At 43.6% G+C, this 23,918-nt stretch overlaps 2 protein-coding genes across 2 annotated transcripts in view; one reads left to right on the top strand and one right to left on the bottom strand.

Moving 5' to 3' along the window:
- LOC112249068 (sec1 family domain-containing protein 2-like) overlaps positions 1–18,324 on the top strand; it is a 65,326-nt gene extending 47,002 nt beyond the window's left edge. Inside the window, exons 2-4 of the mRNA XM_024418706.2 lie at positions 1,462–1,607; positions 15,874–15,993; positions 17,751–18,324. Of these exons, the coding sequence (XP_024274474.1) occupies positions 1,462–1,607; positions 15,874–15,993; positions 17,751–17,843 (359 nt within the window). The 3' untranslated portion in view covers positions 17,844–18,324. The remainder of the gene's footprint in view (positions 1–1,461; positions 1,608–15,873; positions 15,994–17,750) is intronic.
- Positions 18,325–19,467: 1,143 nt separating this feature from the next.
- Positions 19,468–22,033, bottom strand: LOC112249062 (ras-like protein family member 11B). Its single transcript, XM_024418692.2, has 3 exons — positions 21,732–22,033; positions 21,452–21,588; positions 19,468–20,772 (listed from the first exon to the last, which is right to left on the bottom strand). Exons 1-3 carry the CDS (start codon positions 21,841–21,843, stop codon positions 20,272–20,274), a joined length of 750 nt encoding a protein of 249 aa, XP_024274460.1. The 5' UTR covers positions 21,844–22,033; the 3' UTR covers positions 19,468–20,271.
- Between the last annotated feature and the right edge of the window lie 1,885 nt (positions 22,034–23,918).

Raw genomic sequence — 23,918 nt, 5'->3', positions numbered from 1 at the left:
TCTGCATTAAGAAAAACAACAGAATGGCTTGGACTGGTCTTCTCCAGATCACTGCAATGTACTGTTTTTAGCCAATTGTCTTGTTCGGTACATTGGGTTTACTGGGTTTATATTGGTTTGCTCTCTGCTCTGAGCTCACAGGAAGTCAATTCACAGTGTTAATCTGTTGGTCAGTAGTTGTCTTCCTATTAGGGAGGAAACCCTGAACTGTGGGACAGTAGTAGAAAAGTATTCAATTGATATGGAGTCTTTGTTGGGCTGAACTCTGACCTCTAGGCTAGTAGTCTACATACGGTGCATTTGGGAATTATTCAGACCCCTTGACTTTTTCAAAATGTTGTTACGTTACAGCTTTATTCTAAAATGTATATCAATTAAAACAAATCTCAACAATGTAAACACAATACCCCATAATGACAAAGAAAAAACGTTTTATTGTTGTTGTTTTTTAACTGGTGATGAGGGAGAACAAATCATTTAATCTGCTTTAGACCAAAGGTTGTTATGTAACAAAATGTGGAAAAAGTCAAGGGGTCTGAATACTTTCCAAATGCACTGTATATAACTGTTCCATTAGGAGAAGAAAAACACAGATGATCTTATGTAATTGTACTGTTTGGCAGTAGAACTGATGCTGTCGTCTGCAGTATGTAGCAGTATTCATCCCAGGTGTTTGTCTCTCTGAGTAGAGCGTGGCTGTCTTCCTCATTTGGTTTCATGTTTGCTTTTATATGTATTTTCTGTCTTCTCATTAACCAATGGCAACCACATTCCATAGGGCGGCAGGTAGCCTAGCTCTTAAGAGCGTTGGGCCAGTAACTGAAAGATTACTGGTTCGCATCCCCAAGCCAACTAGGTGAAAAATCTGTTGAGCAAAGTACTTAACCCTAATTGCTCCTGTAAGTCGCTCTGGATACGAGCGTCTGCTAATTGACTAAAATGTTAATGTAAAATTCCTTAGCAGGGGGAGAGACACAACGTGTCAACGTTACCTACCCCTGCCCACCACAGGGGGCTCCTGTGGAGCCACAGGGGGCTCTTGAGTCCCGCAGCAGTCTAAGGCACTGCATCTCAGTGCTAGAGTCATCACTACAGACCCTGGTTCGATTCCAGGCTGTATCACAACCGGCCGTGATTGGGAGTCCCATAGGGCGACGCACAATTGGCCCAGCGTCGTCCGGGTTAGGGCCTGGCTGGCGTAGGCCGTCATTGTAAATAAGAATTTGTTCTTAACTGACTTGCCTCATTAAATAAAGGTTAAGTAAAAATAAATAAACATGAGGTTCTCTGTGGTAAATAAAAGGCCTCTTGTACTCCTTCTCCTGGCTTTACTGCGGTAATCTAGTTCACTCATTAGAAACTAGAAAATGTGTTCTCTTTCTGTCCGTCTCTGAGAGAGATGCTTGATGACTAGAATTCTGCATGAGTGTAAACTCTCTCTCCCTCTCCCTCCCTCCCTAGGGTGTGGTAATCCTGAGGAGCTGACTATGGAGAGGGCCCATACAGCAGTGGAGGGGGTGTTTGAGACCCTCAAAGAGTTGAGCCATGCCCGAGACCACCTCAAACAGTTCACCTCCGTCTACACAGCCAGCGATGGAGTACATCAGGTCAGTCAGTTGCACAACGACCCACAACTCAACAACGCCATCGGTGTCGGCGGTCGCCCTCACAGTCTAGGATTACATCAGACAGGCATTCTTTGTTCGGAGGTGACTGTGGAACCCAATCCCTCACTAACACACCTCATACGCCTCCACAGCATCCTCCAGAACACATTACTGTTGTATTTTCTAGTAGTGAGTTTCTGTCCACAATGTGCAGAATGTGGGGCTATCTCCATTTGTCTATTCAGCTGTTCAACTATTCATTCATTTTCTGCCCATACATACATCACAGGAGCCTTGTGACACCTTAGTTGGGGAGGATGGGCTCGTGGTAATGGCTGGAGCTGAATTCGTGGAACGGTACCAAATACATCAAACACATGGTTTCTAGGTGTTTGATGTCATTCCATTTGCATCGTTCTGGCCATTATTATGAGCCGTCCTCCCCTCAGCAGCCTCCTGTGACACCGATGTAGTACGTATCTCCACAGACTTAAGACAATTATTCTCCCTTTTCTCCTGCCCCCTTTTACACACACCCTTGTGGGAAATGACACTGCCTGAAGCCACCTCCGGTAAATTGCGTCAGAGCCACAGCCTTCTGAATGACTCTCTCGCATCAGTGTCAGAGTGGCACATCGTCCCTGTATCTCTGTATCTTGTGTAACACACAAACCGTCTTCCTCCTTTTCAGAGGTAGTTATTGTTTGGAGGAGGGCACTGCAGGCCGGCAGCCACACACACACTGTACCTGTGAATGACATATTCCATGATGTATATTGCACTCCCATCTGCTCGTAATACCTCTGACAGTACCTTCACACTTTATTTGGAACTGTCTTGATTTTACACTCACAAAGAGTTATGTATTATAATGTTTACTTCAGGTTGTTGAAAAATCGAACCCCCCCATCTGGTTATCTGCATTCTAGGTCTCGGTGTTCTGCTGGCACCAAACAGTGCCAAAGCAAGGAGGGAGAGAGGCATTTTATCATTCGTTTTTTTTTTCAGACACTTTAGAGTCGTGTTCTTTTTCTCAGCGTGGAAGAACACAATGTCAAATCTAACCACTGCCAGTGCTCAGGTTTCTAAGTACATAGGCTTGAGTACCTGCCTGCATACACTCATATTCTCTCACACTGTGCCACACTGAAGAACACACACACACACTCACGCTGGAGACAAAGGGCACATTGACCTAGACAGAGACAGATTTATGTGCTGAAGTAGGACCTACATGTTGTACAAAATGACACGTAGTAATGATACTTCAGTAGCTGGGTCAGAATTACTCGTCTTCCTAAGTCATGGCACATTTTATAATAGGTCTCCGCGGCTCTGTTTGTTCCTGTCTGTCAATCTCTCTGACTCTGTCAGACGCACTAAAGGAGTGTGACGTGTTTTAAACGGTAGTTTGGGGGTCGGGGCCTTCGGAGGCAGGCTGGGAACATTGCGTGACTTTGGGCTGACAGAAATGTCTTCTTGCACAGAACACATTGTCACCATTGTCAAGTTTTTCTTTTTTTTTTACTAAAGTGTGCATCATATAGGCCGACATCATGTTTTCATAAATATGTTGCAGAAGTCATCATCTCAACATTTTTTTCAGTCAAATGAATCAGTACGGTATGTGATTCCCATTGTAACATGCACACACTGGCGTTTCGTTTTTTTTGCACACATTTTGTCACGTGTGTCTATACGTATTAGCTTTATTGAATAGAGCAGGAATTATATTACTCTCATAACTGAACATCAAAGTGTGCACATACACACACACACGCCTATATAACTACTGCTGTACACACCTTTTCTATTCATATACTGTCCATACTGTCTATACACACCATTTATATATATATGTGTGTGTGTGTGTGTATATATATATATATATTTATTTATATGTGTATATATATATATTTATATGTGTATATATATATATATTTATTTATATTTACAGATTTTTCACTAAATTAGCCCAGAGGGAGGTAGAAGGGTAGCATATGACTGGGATGGACGGCTTGAAGAGGACACATCAGTGATTTCATTACCGCTCTCTTGTCCATCTCAAGGTCAAGGAGTGGGGAAGTAAAAAGGGAAACTAAATTGACCGCAACAGGGAGATAATTCCAAGAAGACCTATCAATTTAGTCTATCTGTGCACACACACACACACACACACATACACACACGCACAACTCCCTTCTGAGAAGCGTAGAGAGGATATTGGTTTTGGTTTGAAGGTTGCAGTGGCATTGCTCATCTCATATGAAGTCATATTTTTCTTCCATTGCTATAGTAACCACTCTCCCTGAGGAGTCTGACAAGACTCTTATTAATCCGGGGGCTAAACGAAGGTCCGTCTATTCGTCAGGAAGCACTCAGCAAAATAACAAAGTGGGACTCCGGATCCTAGATCAACGTTTAGTAGGCTGATTCAGCCTGAATATTAAAAAAATTACAAAGTGGGACTCCGGATCCTAGATCAACGTTTAGTAGGCTGATTCAGCCTGAATATTAAAAAAATTACAAAGTGGGACTCCGGATCCTAGATCAACGTTTAGTAGGCTGATTCAGCCTGAATATTAAAAAAATTACAAATACATGGCATATCGTAACTCATATCAACTAATTAAACCAAATCATTCTAAACTTCATTATACGATTGTTGATGCTGTGGGGGTTTTGCGTGGATGATCTGTTCATCCTCCTCTTTAGTAGGTGAGATCCAGGGGGAATTCATATATATTAGTAACAGGGAAATTCAATTCAAATGTCATGGGAGGCCAGAGTGGGATGACTTAAGCTGAAGGAATTAAAGGACTGTTTTTGTCTTGTTAGTGGATGGGGAGATGAATGAATTGGTTTGTTTGTTTGTTTCATTTGAACGCGTAGGCCAATGTGTGTGTCTCTCTCTCTTTGTGTTTGTGTTTATGTGTGTTTACATAAGTAATGTGTTTCCTCCCAGGTTGGTTTGTGTATGCTCAATGAGCTGACCTCTAGTTGTGTGGGGAAGTTGAAGCGCTCGATGTTGGTTTTTAAAAGACCAACATATAACAAGGTCAGTCTCCCAGCTGCCCTGCCTAATATGGCTGAGCGGGCTGTCAGTCACGGGGGAGAGTCACTTCATTAGATAGAGAGCAGGGCTGATGGTGTGAGGCTGATTAATTGGTATGAACTTTGACAGGTGTGAAGAGGCCATGTCTGAGGGGCAGAAGGGGGTCGTACCTGGATATTACTGTGTCATACCTGAGTCAAGCAGAGGAGGATGGAGCCATATGCTCTGTGTTGATACTGGTTGCTGTGTGTGTAGTTGTGTTTGTGTGCATACCTGTGTGCAGCCCCTTACCAAAAGTAGATAACCTACCTTTTCTGAAAGCCCTGCTATTCAGAGTATTCTCATAAAGCCCTGCTATTCAGAGTATTCTCATAAAGCCCTGCTATTCAGAGTATTCTCAAAAAGCCCTGCTATTCAGAGTATTCTCATAAAGCCCTGCTATTCAGAGCATTCTCATAAAGCCCTGCTATTCAGAGTATTCTCAAAAAGCCCTGCTATTCAGAGTATTCTCATAAAGCCCTGCTATTCAGAGCATTCTCATAAAGCCCTGCTATTCAGAGTATTCTCATAAAGCCCTGCTATTCAGAGTATTCTCATAAAGCCCTGCTATTCAGAGTATTCTCATAAAGCCCTGCTATTCAGAGTATTCTCAAAAAGCCCTGCTATTCAGAGTATTCTCATAAAGCTCTGCTATTCAGAGTATTCTCATAAAGCCCTGCTATTCAGAGCATTCTCATAAAGCCCTGCTATTCAGAGTATTCTCATAAAGCCCTGCTATTCAGAGTATTCTCAAAAAGCCCTGCTATTCAGAGTATTCTCATAAAGCTCTGCTATTCAGAGTATTCTCATAAAGCCCTGCTATTCAGAGCATTCTCATAAAGCCCTGCTATTCAGAGCATTCTCATAAAGCCCTGCTATTCAGAGTATTCTCATAAAGCCCTGCTATTCAGAGTATTCTCATAAAGCCCTGCTATTCAGAGTATTCTCATAAAGCCCTGCTATTCAGAGCATTCTCATAAAGCCCTGCTATTCAGAGTATTCTCATAAAGCCCTGCTATTCAGAGTATTCTCATAAAGCCCTGCTATTCAGAGTATTCTCAAAAAGCCCTGCTATTCAGAGTATTCTCATAAAGCCCTGCTATTCAGAGTATTCTCAAAAAGCCCTGCTATTCAGAGTATTATCATAAAGCTCTGCCACACTTTGGGGCTGCATTGTTCACTTAGGGAACTTCTCTCACATAAAAAACTCCATCTTGAATCCTTGGTCTGGTTATCTTGTAATCTAAAAATGGACAGCTTTATAGGCCTGGGTAGCTGGGCAGATTAAACCTTCATTCTATTAATTCTGCTCTTTCTTCCTTGCACTCTCTCTCCCTTTCTCTCTTTCTCACTCATTCTCTCTTTCTTGTTTTTCCTCTCTCTTGTCTATGTTTCTCTGAAAGCGATATTCTTGAGTATTGTGTTTATCAGGTGCAATATAGGGCTCAACACACACCACGCCAAGAGAGACACCACAGCACTGCATAAAGAGAGACCTAAGACGACAACACAGCATGACGATAACTGTGTCCATGTAGGTCTTTTCAAAGTGCCCTCTCCATCACTCCCAGCACTTTGGGGTTGAACTTTTGAACTGAATGCAGTAGCGTGTTGAAGGGATAGAGTGCTCTTAGTGTGCAAGGATAGAATAAATGTAGAATAAATATATCTCTCGAAGGGCTATTAAATGAAGAACGTCGAACGCTTCCTCTCCGAGTCGTGTTGATGAGCGTGTGTACATGTCTGCCACCTGCGCCTATGTGTGTGTGTTAGAAGGACAGTGATGACGTGGGCAGCTTGAGAAATGTACACCTCCTGGGTGTGTATCTGTAGGGGCGTGTTGTTCTACCAGGATTAACCGGAATGCCCTGCCTGCAGCGGTTGGGTGTTTTGGTGGAGCAGGTTAGGTCACGTCGCACTGACTATTCAGCCATATTTACCGAGCGAACAGCCTAACAGCCTGCCTGGCTGACATGCCCGGCTGTGCAATCAGTGTATGAGCCTCAACAACACTCAACACAGTGCACTAATCAACAAGGCTATTCCAGACCAAAGTCATCAGCGCACACACACACAAACACTTAACACACAAACACTTGTCTTTAGCCATACCTTACCTTTACAATATCTTCTTGAAACAGCGGATGTTCATTTTTATGCAGATGATACTGTTCTTTATTCAAGTGGTGGTAGTTTATCTTTAGCTTTTGAAAATGCCCAAAGAGCATTTAACATCATACAACAGAATCTGTCTGATTTAAAGCTGATTCTAAATTCGGGTCAAATAAAATGCATGGTATTTTCAAATGCCAGGCATGTTACTAATCATGTCATTGCTCCATTGGCTGGACATACTATAGAGCAAGTTAAAGTGTACAAATATTTGGGTGTGTGGGTTGATGATAAGCTGAGCTTCACTGTACATGTAGAGAACTTGATAAGGAAGCTCAAGCTGAGAATAGGTTTTTGTTACCAGCATAAGGCTTGTTTTTCTTTTGAGGCCAGGAAGGAGCTGGTACGATGTACATTACTGTCGGTTTTAGATTTTAGTGATGTTTTATGCAGGCCTCAACCACTACCCTGGGAGAACTTGATTCAGTGTATCATGCAGCCCTCAGGTTCATTACAAATCAGAAACGATCACACATCATTGTGATCTCTACAGCGGTGTTGGCTGGTCGTCATTGACCTTGCATAGGCTTAAACACTGGTATACACTGATTTATATTGGGTAAAATTATCTCTGTTCTTTTTTAGTCAGGTCAGTAAATAAATATCAATTACGGTCCCATTCTGATTTGCTTCTAACAGTACCAAAAATTAGAACAGGTCATGGTAGAAATATTTTTAGTTACGTGGTCCTGGAATTCTCTCCTGAACATTTTAAAATGTGATGATCTAGTTTTGTTAGTGGAGTTTAAACACTTGATCGATATATATATCATAGAAGAGTGTAATTCTCTTCAGGACAGCTGATTTTAGTCAAGATGTTTGTGTTTTCAATGTAATATGTAATTGTTGTACTGTATGTGTGTTTATAGTTTTGTTTAATGTTGTGTTAGTGCAGTACTTCTCAAATAGTGGGGCGCGCCTGGGGGGGCTCGGAGCAATGCCAGGGGGGGGCGCGTGTGACTCCGGGGACATGCTTTTTTTGCCGCAGGGAGTAGGTTTTTTTTGCACCGAACAAGAGCACACAGCACAGAGCAGGAGATATGAAGTGCAGATAACAAACCCTTAAGAGACACCATGGAAAAATATTTAACAGGGATGAAAAGAAAGGCGGAGAGAGACGGAGATAATGAGACAAATGTAAGTCTCCCGAAAGCTAAGATGAGGAAATATGACGAAGCGTATGTAGCGCTTTGCTTCACTGTGACTACGGTGGGGGACGAGGAAAGACCGGTATGTTTACTGTGTCTAAAGATGTTGGCAGCGGACAGTATAAAGCCAAATAAATTAAGGCGTCACTTAAAGACATTACAACCCAATCACGCTGATAAGCCGCTTGAGTTTTTTTCAGCGAAAACGTGACGAATATTGCCAACAATCGTCCCGCTTTGTGAATGCTACTTCAGTAAACCAGCACTGTTAGCATCATATAAGGTGGCGTACCAAATTTCTCAGTGCAACAAAAACCACTCCATAGCAGAGGAGCTGATACTGCCTGCAGCATTAGACATGGTATCTGTCATGCTGGATGACGCAAGGGCTGCAAAAATAAAAACTCTCCCTCTGACCAATGACACTGTCGCCAGACGTATACATGACTTTGCTAACGATCTTAAAGAACAGCTGGTAGATAAACTCAAAGACAAACGTTTTGCCTTACAGTTCGATGAAGCAACTGACACCAACAAAGACTTTTTGTTTATCGCTTATGTACGTTTAGACATGACAAACTCCCTGTGTGAGGATCTATTCTTTTGTAAATATGTCAGAGACAGAGCCACAGCTGAAGAGCTATTCAAAATGCTGGACTGCTTTCTGACTGAGAATGGGTTAAAGTGGGAGAACTGCATTGGTGTTTGCAGTGATGGTGCACAGACCATGGCAGGGATGAGAAAAGGACTTTGGGCACTCATCAAGAAGGCCTCACCTAATGCTGAGTGGACACACTGTGTTATATACAGAGAAGCACTGGCATCAAGGCACCTTTCCTCTGAATTAAGTGAGGTTATGACTGACATTGTAGGTGTAGTCAATTTTATAAAGACCAGACCACTAAAAGAGTATTCTCTGCTATCTGTGAGGAGATGGGAGCTGAACATCAAGCTGTGCTGCTTCACAATGAAGCAAGATGGCTGTCACGAGGTCTTGTCCTGAGTTTTTGAGCTCAGAGAGCAGATAAGAATGTTTTCGGAGCAGGAGCACAAGGTATGACCTCACAGAAAAATTTTGTGATGAGAACTTCCTGGCAAAACTGGCCTACCTGAGTGACATATTTGGAAAGCTACATGAACTAAATCTACAGCTTCAAGGGAAAGATAACACACACCTCAGGTCACAGGCAAGATCAGCTCTTTCACTCGAAAGCTTGCAATGTGGGGCAGGCGACTTGATGAAGGAAATACTGATTCATTCGAGAACCTGCATGAATTTGTTGACACTACTGACTATGATGCCACCTCAGTGATTCCATATATTAAGGAGCATATTTCATCACTGATAGGATTCTTTAAAAAGTACTTCCCTGAAAACAGTTCCCAATATGACTGGGTGAGAGATCCTTTCAATGCACCAGCTCCAACTGGTTTCAGCTCTGCAGAGGAGGACCAGTTCATTGATATGATGTCTGACTCCACATTGAGACTGAGGTTCACCTCACAGACACTGAGTGAATTCTGGCTGAGTGTAGAGAGGCAGTATCCACTCTTAGGGCAGAGGGCCATGGGCATTCTTCTTCCTTTTGCAACATCTTATCTTTGTGAGACTGGCTTCTCTGCTGTTGCTGCACTGAAGACCAAGTACAGGTCCCAGCTAAACATTGAGCAGGAGCTGAGAGTTGCAGTATCATGCTTCAAACCCCGCTTTGAAAAGCTGTGCTCTGCAAAACGTGCTCATTGTAGCCATTAATCCTGACTTCCTCATTTTGATTTTAAAAAATCAACACAAATTGTTTTATTCATTTTTGTTTTATAGGTCAACGTGTTTCATATATTGTGCTCCTGAGTTAATGTTGCTGATCAATTTGAATGTATTATTATTTATTGATTATATTTATATTTGATTATATTTATTTAAATTTCAGGCAAATTGATGCACTTTAAGTCTTTTCTGTTACAGACTAAAAAACAATGTTAATAAAGTTATTCTTTGTTGTAAGTTGATCTATATTTCCTTCTTTTTTCTTTTTTTGGTTTCTTTAATGTTAATAAGGATACAATGTTATGCAGAGGTGTACTTATAATTTTTTATAGACAAATGATACTATTTACAGTCGCGGCGGAGAGTTGGGGGGCACGAAATGTTTACTTCTTCCTAGGGGGGGGGCGTAACAGAAAATAATTGAGAAGCACTGTGTTAGTGTATGTAAGTTGTTTTGTCTGAAACGTTGTTCCCCCTGCTGCTATTGGACCAGGTCTTTCTTGGAAAAGAGATGTTATCTCAGTGAGGAAAAACCTGTATAAATAAAGGTCAAATAAAAAAAATAAAAAAATACCCACCAAAACACACTGGCTTATAACTGAAAACAAGTTATTTTCATCCCGAGCAACAATGACCCTTTCATAAACAACTCAATACCATCAGCTCATCTGCATGGACCATCCTAAATTCAATGAGAGGCCTGCCTTAAAGAGGTGAGGGGTTTATAAATCTCCTTCATATTTAATCACATCACAGCATCTCTCATCCATCCAGTAATGGAGGGGACTGGAGGGTCACACCCAATGATGTGCATAAACCCTGGAAGCTGACGGGGAGCTGTACTGAAGCCGCCGTGCAGCCATCTTGGCTCTCCTTCATTGTTTTTTTTTGATGAGTATATTCTATTACATACACCTTAATTAATTATTTAAAATTAAGTTCAACATTTTTTACTAATATTACTGTCCCCACCTCAACAAAGAAATACAAAAATACACTTGATTTTGTCCTTGAAACATTTGATTGAAATACTGTAGAATTCCCTTCATTCCTATGGAGGACTGCTCCTTCTGGGGAGTACCAATATGGCGGCCGGTGGCTTCAAATATTCTAATTGGCTAATACATAGCATTAGCAATCCAGGGTTTATATATACTGTACCACATTGGTCACAACACTGATGAGGGTTCTTCACGCACAAACCCTCTTTATTCTAACAACCCAGACAGACACAACTCACAGATACCTAACTAGCACAAAGACCTAATACACAGTACCACTCAATATACAACCATATAACAGTCCCTGTGCTATATATCGCTCCCCATCCACTTTGTTGTCAATATGTCATAACTCACAAGGACAAAGCAACAGGACTGGGAACAGGCTTTTAATCGCCAGCCGCTAACTAGTGAAGTATGATTCATATGTTTTGACTGTCCCTGTTCCTTTGTGTTCCTCTGTGTTCCTGTGTGTTCTCCAGGCGATGTGCCGTCCATTCCTCAGACAGGTTCTGGAGGAGATCTTCCACCCAGACAGACCTGAGTGTCCCGACATAGAACACATGTCTGGGGGCCTCACCGGCCTGCTCAAGACTGGCATCAGTATGTTCATGAAGTTGAGAGACTGAACCAACACACATATACACACACACACACACACACAGAAGAGACACACACACACGTGAGAGGTCTAGTTATGAAAGGGTCATATTTGGCTGAGATGTGTTGGATATGGAGATTGGGCCAGAGGTTTATGTAGATTTGGCACAGAGGATATGGAGATTTGGGCTTGTGGGTAAGGTATATACACTACAGACTCCTTTCTGCCAGCAGTCTGACTTCCCCACGTCTGGTATTAGTTAAACTGGTGACTGGCCTGCATAGAGAATTAGACTGGTTGTGCTAACATGGCCTAGTTTCACAGAAATGAAGACCTAAACAGACAGCCAACCAAGAAAGTCCATACCATCAAAGTAACTTTCTCTGAACCATACAATCTCCATAGTCATCCTATACACACCCTCCATACAGTAAAACATTGATATAAAACTCACTGAACATGCCATAAAATGACTTTTCTATAAGACCTCTTGTACCTTTACAGTATAAGCTTTATCCATAAAACACATGCTGTGTACACCCTCTAGTCTGGAGAGAACATAATGCGCTTTCACTGTCTACCTTACCGTTAAGAGGAGACTTCTCAGAAGACTGTGTGCATGTGTAGACCCACTCTATAGGTGAAGGTGTGCATGTGTAGATCCACTCTAGGTGAAGGTGTGTATGTGTAGATCCACTCTAGGTGAAGGTGTGTATGTGTAGATCCACTCTAGGTGAAGGTGTGTATGTGTAGATCCACTCTAGGTGAAGGTGTGTATGTGTAGACCCACTCTAGGTGAAAGTGTGTATGTGTAGATCCACTCTAGGTGAAGGTGTGTATGTGTAGATCCACTCTAGGTGAAAGTGTGTATGTGTAGATCCACTCTAGGTGAAGGTGTGTATGTGTAGATCCACTCTAGGTGAAGGTGTGCATGTGTAGATCCACTCTAGGTGAAAGTGTGTATGTGTAGATCCACTCTAGGTGAAGGTGTGTATGTGTAGATCCACTCTAGGTGAAGGTGTGTATGTGTAGATCCACTCTAGGTGAAGGTGTGCATGTGTAGATCCACTCTAGGTGAAGGTGTGCATGTGTAGATCCACTCTAGGTGAAGGTGTGCATGTGTAGATCCACTCTAGGTGAAGGTGTGTATGTGTAGACTTTTTATCAACTACTTTTCCACTCAACAAAAACAAAAACTGCAGTTTTGACCACTTTTCCCCAACAACTTGGACAAAAACGTGGAGGTTAAATCTTAGTCTGTTTCCCTGCTACTCAAATCTGAAATCAGAACAGGAATAACTTCTACCAATCAAGACGTACAGCTGTTTTAGTAAGCGCATCAACGACTTTTCCTCTCAACTTTTTGAAGCAACTACCATTTCACCACTTTCCCAACAACTTGGACAAAAACATAGGGCATATGAAATCTTAGTCAACTTCTCTGCTTTTCGAATCTGAAATCAGAACAGAGGATCTGAACCAATCAAGAAGTACAGCTGTTTTAGTAACCCCATCCACTACTTTCATTAAGCTTAATTCCCACTGTTGAGTGAACTGCCATGGATCTTCCCTAAACGTCGACATTTAAAACGGGTTGTTTGGATCCTGGATACTGATTGGACAAGCAGCATTCTAAGCCATACTGTATTCACAGACACAGGCACACCTATGCCTGCTAACAGTTCCGCCTGCATTATCGCTGCGCCTCTATAAGAATATCATCATTTTTACACTGCTGTCCGAATCATCTGTTGTATTTCTCTCAACTCGCACACTTTTCCCTTGCTTCCAGCCTGGCATTTAGTTTGGTGCAGAGGAGGTTAATATAAGCCTAGTTGTCTGCCTCTCCGACCTCGGAAACAATGTTATGTACCATAGAGAACAAACAGTGTCCAGACAAGACATCAACTTTTTCTGAGCCAGGTGAAATCACGCATCAATGTCATTATTATGGATATATTCAAGTCAATGACAATAGAAAAACAGTTCAAACAAAGGAAAATGTAGCTAATGTAAGGTGCGATATTTGACGTGACTGAGTTAGCTGAAGTTGGCAACATCAGCACCACGTGTGTTATTTCATAGTTTTGATGTCTTCACTATTATTCTACAATGTAGTAAATAGTAAACAAATAAAGAAAAACCGTGAAGTGAGTAGGTGTGTCCAAGCTTTTGACTTGTACTGGATATGTGACCAATAAAATGTGATTTGATTTAAATTTAATCGTGCATCTGACCAATTGTGCAAGACTTTAGTTCTGGTTTAACCAAGATTACGTATTGCTTAATTATAGCACTGGGGGAGCACATTCTAAGAATGAGACAATTACTAAACAATGTGACTTTTGACACAAATCAGCTACTTTGAACACTTTCCCATCAAGTTAGACAAAAACCTAGAGGGTATGAAATCTTAGTCTACTTCTCTGCTATTCAAATCCGAAATCAGGGAGAAAATGAGGTATACCACCCTGCACACACCCGATCTCGGTAGCTAAGCAGGGTCGGGCCTGGTTAGTACTTGGATGGAGGTCCACCTGGTAATATCAAGTGCTGTAAGCTAAAAAGTATATATAATCTGAAATCAGAGCAGAAATATCTTCTGCCAATCAAAGATAGTACAGAATGTAAAGCATGACTGGTTCACTTAACTAAAACAAACAGGGTCAAACTCCAATTGTTTGTGTTTATTGGTTTTGGGGGGTTATGTAACTCAGTCGGGGTCTCAACTTACAATTGAGAGTTAGAATAGTAGAATACACAAGGTGCAAATTTGGTTGTGCATCAGCAGTTTTTCTCATGAACAGTGAATGTATCAGTATTCACTCGATTAACCATGTCAGCTAACTGTTTTTGATTTGTGAGTTAGTCTAGCCAGTTATCTAAACTTTTTAAGTAATCACGGCTGCATACCGACGGGCACGTGCCCGGGGGCCCTGACCTCCAGTGGGCCCTCATTGATGAATTTTGTCACTCTCACTCAGATATCATTTACATGTGTAGAATTGTAGGAAATGAGCTTTAAAACTGCAAAAACATCTCTGCCCCATGGCAAAATGAGTAGAATTGAATGAAATGTGGGGGGGTACAATAGAACTCAGGTACACACCCCCTTGGGGGGGGGTCAACCAAATCCCGCTTAGGACCCCCAAAAAGGCTAGAACCAGCCCTGAAAACAAACTTCTTTCAACCACCATGAAAATACTTTTAAACAGCTGAAATAAGTCACACAAGTTTACTTCATGTCAAATTACATTTCTAATTTGGTTGATATTATGTTTGCTTCGCTTTCCTTTCCTTTCCTTCTCTTCCCTTTCTCTTCTTAACCCTCCCCACCTCCCCTCCCCTCCTCTCACTCCTACAGACGTATCCAACTCTTGGTTGTTGCTAGAGTACAGTGGGTGTGTGTTGCCTGAAGGAGGGCAGGTCTTACCTCTTTAAGGATGCACATGTAGATGCTGTGTTTTTGTCTGCTGTTCTGTGTGTGCTGGTATAGCTAATACACAAATGCATGCACCCGCATACAAAGACTCATACAAATGCGAAATACAAAATGAACACAAAGACCCATACCCATCTGACCTACAACATTGCACACACATGCTCAGTCTCACATCCACACAAATATTTAAACGTAAACACACACACACACTCATATATACACGCTACCTACTCTGAGACACATGTTGAGCCAGCCCAGGCAAACTGCCCTGATGCACATGTCAGGCCATGCAGGACCAGTCCCGCCCCCCTGCAGCTTTGATTGCACGGTTATTATTCGAAGACTGCAGATGTGGCCTTGACGCTGCTTCCCAGCCAGTAGAGCACAGCCATTATCCATAGGCCAACCAATCACACACAGCACGCTCACCAGACCCTCTGACTCACACTCATGTACAAATCCGTGTATGTCTGGAATGAGTGTTGTTTAAAGCCTTCGACTGAATAGTGCATTCTGACCACTGCGTTGGGCAGTGACTCAGACCAGAGAGAGGAGAGACTGAAGGACAGAAGGGGAGGCCCACTGGGCACAGACCTCAGTTTAATGTCTCGTTTTGATTTACATTTGGTTGAGTTGTCAACTATTGTGAATGAAATCAACAAAAAATTGCCATGTCATTTGATTTAGGTAAAGCGTTAGGCATAAAAAAGACGAAATGCCCTCCTTACATTGAAAGCTTTTAGCAAATCCCAAGAGTTTTCCACTTTGACTCAAAGTCATCACATAGAAATTACGTGGAAAAAAACATTGATTCAACCAGTTTTTGCCCAGGGGGTAGTGACATACAGAGAGACAGAGAGAGGAAGAGAGAGAGTGAGTCAGTTTATGCTGAACTGGCTCCACAGATCAGAGTTTGTCTTCAGAGTTTCAGCTCACCAACCATAACATAACCTTCAATTATGTTATGGTTAGCTTGTTCCGTTCAAATTACATGAGCTAATCCTGTCGTGTTCTTTTCATCCCAATCCCTAACCCCTCCCTAGGTGAGCCGGCCACACCCCAGCGACCACGGCCTGCTCTTTCTCTTCCTGGTGGGAGGAGTCACTCCCTCTGAGCTGCGCCTAATCCGCAAGGTAGTCTCCGCCCACAAGCCGGGCACTCAGGTGAGAGACCCCGGCCTGCTGCTCTTAAATTATCTGGGAGAGCTTGAGTCGAACAAACAACACAGAGGGAGGGATTGGGGAGAGAGAGGGAGGGATTGGAGAGAGGGAGGGGTTGGAGAGAGGGAGGGAGGGAGGGATTGGTGAGAGAGAGAGAGGGATTGGAGAGAGGGAGGGGTTGGAGAGAGAGGGGGAGGGGTTGGAGAGAGAGAGGGAGGGATTGGTGAGAGGGAGGGAGGGATTGGAGAGAGGGGGAGGGGTTGGAGAGAGGGAGGGAGGGGTTGGAGAGAGGGAGGGAGGGGTTGAGAGAGGGATCGAGGGGTTGGAGAAAGGGAGGGAGGGGTTGGAGAGAGGGAGGGAGGGAATGGAGAGAGGGAGGGAGGGATTGGAGAGAGGGAGGGAGGGATTGGAGAGAGAGAGGGAGGGATTGGAGAGAGAGAGGGAAGGATTGGAGAGAGAGAGGGAGGGATTCGAGAGAGAGCGGTAGGGATTGGAAAGAGAGAGAGAGGGAGGGATTCGAGAGAGAGAGAGGGAGGGTGATGTAAATGGATCAAAGGAGAGGAGATGTGAGAGGCCAGGTGCAGACTACGCTGCTGTGGTATTGATGTGTTGTTTAGGCTACAGCTCTCCAGGTTATGGCTCAGTGTCATTACATAACACTCTGTGATGGGTTTGTCATCAGATTCTGAAGGGACATATCAAAAGAGGAACCTGAGCAGAAAATGCAGTGAGAAGCAGGGAGGGGGCGACCACAAAAATCTGGGTGCTGAGTTGACGATGCTCCTTCATCTGCCCTGGAAGAAAGTCAAAAGTAGCTAGATATTATATGACCCAACACACACACACACACACACACACACACTGACCCATATTCTCAGGTGACAGACAATGGATAGTGCAGCAGTAAATGCAACTCATGTTATATACTCACGTTATATAGACACGTACAGTAAGTGCAAAGCCATTGTGTGTGTTTGGCTGTTTTGAGTGTGGTAATGCATCTCAACAACATCCTCAACATCAGTGTGTATTGTACATTGTGTGTACATGGTTAGTGAACTGTGAGCCAGTGTACTGTAGTACAGTCTAATCCCTGGCTAGCTGTGCTAATGAAAGGGACGTATAATGGGGTTCAGAGGGGATGAAAGGCCTGAGCAGCATCAAAGCCTGATGAATACATCTCGAATCAGAACAACAGAAGAAAGAGACGCTCTTACTGTGCTGTAGGACCCTCATCCTGAAGCCAGCAGCCCACACACAGTCTGACCTCAGCCCACATACTCTGACCCCAACCCATTCAGACTGCTCCGTCTGTCTGCCTTTAGAGGTGTTCTGATCAGGGCTGGCTTCCAGGAACATACAGGTCATCTAAGGACTTGGTCATGAATGAACCCAGATTTAAATGCAGTCAGACAATAGTTTTGTTTGAATTAATGATACAGATATTATGTTTTTTTCAAATCCAGTTCAAAATGAATAGCCTGGATTTGCTTAATGTCTAAACTGAGTCATTGGGTCATATACTGAATGTGGACAGAAGGTGCAATAAATGTCATCTCTATCGAAATCAATTTGCATTATTTTAATTGAGAGATTGTTGCGCCTTCCATGTACATTCAGCATCTGCTTATTTTAAGTAGGACGTTTACTCCAGTTGTCTGAACCAATGGTCTGAACACACAGCAATTGTTGTGTTTCTCCTTTGCTGATGTAGTCACTGGCCAGTCTGACTCTCCCTGTCTGTCTGTGCTTATTCCCAGGTGCTGGTCCTCTCTACCAGACTGTTGAGACCTACAGACGTCCCCGAGCTGCTCTTCACCACCCAAAGACTGGTGCCAGACATTGGTGTGTGAGCATGGAACAAGGACCACGCACGCACACGCACGCACGCACGCACGCACGCCTCTACCACTCTTAGGGTGTGGAGAGGAGAAATGAGAGGCTCCAGTGAGATTGTGTGGTTTGGTAATGGACTGGAGTCATGGGTGTGGTGAGCAGAAGTGGAGGTTTATGAATTTGAAAAAACAGAGGATCTACTTCGGCTTTTTTCAAAGGCATTCCCAAATGTTTACTTCAGTTGTGTTACGTGAGAGTCCTCTCCCTTCCCTTGTACTACATTGTAAGGCAACACTTAGGTACTTATGGATTCTCTCATTCCAAACTGTACAGAATGTAAACGTGATCCAATCTGGTGTAATCTGATCTTGAAGCTCAACTCCAAACAGACAGATGACATTCAAATCAAGTTACTTTAATACGTGTTTTGTTGTTTACATTCAATCTGAATACGTTGAATAAATCTTGTATATTTGTGAAACTCATCCATGTGAAATGGAAAGTTCTTGAATGCTAGTTGGTTAGTGTGTGTGTGTGTGTGTGTGTGTGTGTGTGTGTGAGAGAGTTGTAGGGTTGTTCTGGCTGTGGCACTAACTGAAGTGCTAACAGTCCTATAGTATGTGTGAGCTCATTAGAAGTGAGAGTGTGATGTAACGTGAGGCGTCCTGGTGTTGAGATGGTGTGTCAACAACCAGCCGTTCAGAAGGCAGAGCAGCAAAAATTAGAGACATGTCTCCATGCACATTACAACCCTGACCTGACACCACAAACATACATCACCCCCTCTGTGACACCACAATAATACTGTTGTGTGGTGGCTGTGATATCTGTTGCCCTGACAATGACATGATCAGTCATGTTGTAACCCTGAAGATCACACAGACATAGCTGTCCTGTCAGTCACACTGCCCACCTTCCTGTGACATCATAGTAAGACAATGGTGGTGCTCTGTTGTAGCTGTCATGTTAAAGGACAATTCCACCACTTTTGAACCTTATAGTCATGATCTGCAGCACCAAACTAGTGTACCTGTGTGAAAACAGCTTGTTTCTATGATCTCTGGTTAAGATAAAGGTCCTAAAAAATGCTTCTCTGTGACAGTGTAGGATCAAAACCTGCAGAAAGTTGACAGAGTGCTCCCCACAAATCGATGTTTGAAAATCTGTATATTTCTTTCTACGCACTGTAGAAATGCACCGTTTACACCACTGGTATTGTGCTGATAGTGAGAATGAACTTGAAAGTTGGTGTAATTGCCCTTTAAAATCAAGGCCTCTAAAAGATCTGTATCTATGGATGAGTCAAACAGCCATCACACTGGTTGTGCATTCTACACCCACTGCTGTGGTAGAATAGAACATGCCATGGATTCTACTTGATTAAAAGCCTTCCTTCCACTTAGAAATGGGGTATATGCTAATTCTGTGGAGCCACAGTCATTGATCAACCATTCTTCTCATGAGGTTCAGAATCCTCTGTGGTCTTTTATCCCAGGTTTAGGAACAGCCCCTTTGAGGACGAGCCTGGTCTGTTAGTGTTCACCCTCACACGTCTGTGTGCACCTGGTTCATACCTGCCCCGTATAAAAGTATTGTCAGTGTATTTCTCAAAGAGGTTATAGTCGAAGACAAGAGTCGTCATGAATTCAATCATTTTATTTTCAAAAATGTAACAAATATCAGTAAGCCATTTGGCTTTCTTAAAGTGCATCACAGATACCCAACACCCCAGTGTCCAATCTATGCTGCCCCGCAGTGACCCTGCTGTCGTCGCATAGTTCACTACCATGTGCAAAATGATGGTTTTGCCTGCTGTACAAGGAATGCACTGGGGAACTGGAGATAATGACAGACGAGAAATGGAACAGTGACAACACAGCGCGCTGACTCAAGTGCTTGGCGTGTCTGACAGAGTGTTCTCTCAGCATTGCCAAGCAGAGTGGCAGCCTGAATAAAAATAACTCAAACTGACACAATAGGTGCCAGCTTAAAAAATAAAAAAAACATTCTGTGCAGTGTCCTTCAAGGCTTTTGTTGCCAGGAGAAGATATGAGATTGTGTTCACACTTTTATCTGGAGTATCTGGGCTTCATTCAGTGCAATGACAGCTTCCCCCTTTGTCTCTTCTGGTGGGCTGACATACCAACACCTCCCAGCTGCTGTCTCATAGCAGACCCCAGTGAACAGTCTCAGACAGGACAGGAGTGACGGTGACAAACAGGCTGACACCGGTCCGCCCCACAGGTCATTTCCGCTGTCAGAGTGAACATGGGGTCAGAGTTGAGCCTCCATTTTGTCTCTGCTGCTCATCGTAAGTCAGGCTGCTCCAGCCATATTGAGAAGTCCCAAACAAGACACAGGAATCTTCTCTGCCCTCTTCTCATTTCATTTATTTTCAGTAGCCACTTTGGACCACGTTGTGTAGTAGACGAACCCAAGTCCTTCTCACACAGAGGTGACAGTCCTGACTTTAGCAGACAGGGCCTGCTTGAAGCGCCTCTTCAGGTCCTGCATGTTGGGGGACTTGGGCCTGGGGATAAGGGGTGAGCGTCCCTTCTTCTCAGCCACTCCGCTGGAGGTGGTGTGGGAGGACATAGAGGCTGTGGGCTGCTGTTTGGCCATGTGGCAGCACAGCCTGTGGAAGGCCCCATGTACCTGGCTGTAGTCTTCGCTGGCTGACACCTCGTAGAAGGAGCAGCCCAGCGCTGCCGCCAGCAGGGGGCCCTGTTCGGCATCCACCCGCCTCATGTGCAGCAGGTCCGCCTTATTGGCCAGCAGGATGACGGGTGGCACGTTGGCCCTACCCGCTCGGGCCACCAGCTGGTGCAACTGGCCAATCAGATCAAAGCTATGGCGGTCGGTCACAGAGTAGACCAGCACCACGGCGTCGGCCCATTGGATGGAGCAGGTCACATGATCAGGGATGCTGAGGCCGTTACCGGTCAGCTGAGGAGAAAAACAAGGAGATCATGGTTAGAGAACTGTTGCATTGGAACCCACTTGATGAACGTTATATAATCCACCCTAGACAGCTATGGGATTTAAATTGAATCCAGATCAAATATTCCCATCTTTATGCAACAGGTCGGTTCTACTGAATGGAGTGCTGTAGTCTAGTCAGCCAGTGGGAGTAACTTAACTCCTCTCCTGCCCCTAGCCTACTCTCTCCTGTGGCTGCTGAGTGAGTGAAGGGGAACTAGGTGAGGTTGATTGAGGAGCCAGGCGTGGGGTATCATTTACCCCTAGCTCAGACATCCACTGAATAGAAATGGGAAATTAGATGGCTAGACTACAAGTCTCTGTACTTCAGTAATAAAAAAACCTGCTGGTTTGGACCAAAGCCCAGACCAGGGAGGGAAGAGCTCTACACAGAAAGTGCAGACTTCTCATAGCCTACTATAGTAATATAACGACTGTAAGATACTGATTCGTGGTAGGATTAAATCATGATCTATTCCTAAAACCTCACACAAAAAACCCTACAATGATCAGAGGCTAGCCTAAATAGAAGACTAGCCTAAATGGCGTTGGTTTGTAGGCACTCACAAGCAGACGTCTCGAGCGCTCAATTTGAAGTTGTGAGCGGATTTAGAGTTTGTGTAGCAAAAGGCAGATGGTGACTTACATCAACACCCGGCGTGTCCTGGACTTGGATGGCTACTTGCTCTCCTCCGTCCACCTGGACCTCTCTTGAATAAAGGTTTCCTGCGTTTCTCTCGTAGTCCCCGATGAAGCGCCTTGTTAGAAATCTTACTACCAGAGCTGGAAGAGAAGACGACCATAACATTAATCAAATGGTCTATGAATTTACAAATACATTTCTCAAATGTAGTTAATATAAAACGAACAAGTTCAAACAGTAAAACGAAAAACTGTAGATAAGTCCAACTGATTTTTCAATGTACCTGTTTTGCCAACTCCGCTGCCCCCGATCACGGCTATTTTGATGTTCCCGTTGGACGGGCACTCTGGGGTCGCAAACTCCGCGATGGTTGACATGTTCTGGACCAGACGCATTTTGACTAAATCCTCGTTCAGTTTTCAATATGATGCAACAATTTTATTCAGCTCTGTCAAACAATGTTTCGTAAAATAGTTTGTAAATACCTAAAGTAAACCCTTAATAGCAGCTTCAGAAAACCAGAAAATCTCTTGTCTGCTGTTCCTTCCAACCCGGAGCTGACTGGGTGAATACTGCAAAATGTGAAAGCCCGTTGGATTTTATAGTGCCAAAGAAATGGTCGATGCTGATTGGCTAGTGGCAACAGCAGGCTCTCTCGGCACCCTGCCTCCTTTCACGTGGATCCGCGAGCCAAACACAAGGAGAAAAAGACTGCAACCACCAATTGGATACCACGAAATTGTGGAGAAAAAGTGACCAAAAAAGAATGCCCCGTGCAACAAACAGGTGGGTCAGTTCTTAACAAAACATAATTTCGTATACATAATAAGCCCTAATAGCTACTGTAGAGGGACTGGGGCGCTAGTAATTGACCAGATAGATGACATTTAATAATACCCAAAACACGTGGGAAAAAATGGTGAATGAGATTATAGTATAAATATTGATCCCCAATAGAAACCAAACCTATCGAAAAAGTTAGTTGGGCCTAAGTATAAGAAAAAAAAGAAGAATATAATGACCACGTGCACACAGATGCTATTTGCACATCTGCAAGGAGAATCTAAAACATCGACTGATAAAGTGTGATCAAACGCACATCCTATAGTGGGGTGCGGGTCCGGAAAAATTAGTTCTAAAAGTAATACAGCCCGCACACTCGTAAACTCCACCACGTACCCGTATGAACAAACCCACAACATTTCGATCCTGCAAGCAGTGGCAGATTTAGGTACAGGCGACATGGGCAGCCAACCAAGGCGACATCTTCCCGAGGGCAGCACGAGGCAATGCACAAAAAAAATCGTAATGGTGACATTTGCGCGATCGGTTTTCTATCGCTCATTTGCGCATCACGTCAATGATGTGGGTCTCCACTCAGAAGTTCGAGATGGGGGGGGGGATCTATCAAATAGCGCACCTCTAAGGTTGTACAGTACTAATGCAATTAGTACAATCAGTCACACAATGAAATGCTACCAGATAAACTACAATTCATTCATAATACTGTGAATATATAGTTTCACATACATATTGTTGCATTTTGTTCTGGTTTGTGCGAAATCGGGTCGCCCAGGGAGCCATACAAGCTACAACTGCCTGCAAGGATCTTCATGTTTATTAATAAAGTCACGTGGTCGAGTTTATGAGTGTGCAGCCTCTATTTCTAAAAGATCACAGTACATAGGCTACACAGGAAAGTAGAAAGGTATTTGTTTAACAGGTGTCCTATTTAGAGACGCGTTGACTGTACTTGTCTGTATAAAACATGCACACAAACATCCAGGTCTTTTGTGTCTGGCAGTGTGCACGTGCAAAAGTACTGAGAAGATAGCTGTCGTTTCCGTGGCAGACGTCCCTAGTTGTGTGAATGGAATATAACCAGACACTTTGTAGGCGACTCCATGGAGTATTGTTGTGAAATAGATCCATGCTGTTGGTGGTAGGTAATGGGAGCAGTCAAAAGGCTCTTTACAAGGCCTCAGCACAGGGGGTTGATGTTCTCTAAACGGAACCCCACACACGCCTATCAGACCCCATGCAATCACACGGAGGTGTGAAAGTTGTCTGGCTGACACCTAACTCGAAGTCTTCCTGACTTCAGAGTCTGGAAAGGCTCCGTGGTGTTGTAGGAAAGATGCGTCTATAATGACTGGGGCTGTGGTTTTTAACTGATTGGTTCGCCTGTGTCTTTCTCACTCAAATACTAACCTAATGTAGCAGGCTCAAACACCCACATGGACAGCCACACAAAGGCCAGAGCGCACCCCCTTCCAATACAACTGTTGGATTTTCAAATCCAAACAACGAGATGTCGCAGTCCCCCAGGGAGAAGGAAAAAAAGGTTGACAGAACCAATCAAAGCTCAAGCCATCTTCTGTGCAAATACTGCACTAACAACGGACTCCTGTCCAGACCAGTGTGTCACAGCTCTCCCTCACTATGTACCACGTGAGTCGCATCAGCCAGG

Source organism: Oncorhynchus tshawytscha, linkage group LG01 (assembly GCF_018296145.1).
Source record: "Oncorhynchus tshawytscha isolate Ot180627B linkage group LG01, Otsh_v2.0, whole genome shotgun sequence".
NCBI classification, from domain to species: Eukaryota; Metazoa; Chordata; class Actinopteri; order Salmoniformes; family Salmonidae; genus Oncorhynchus; species Oncorhynchus tshawytscha.
Note: the sequence above shows the minus strand (reverse complement) of the source record. Positions and strands in the feature narration are given on the sequence as shown.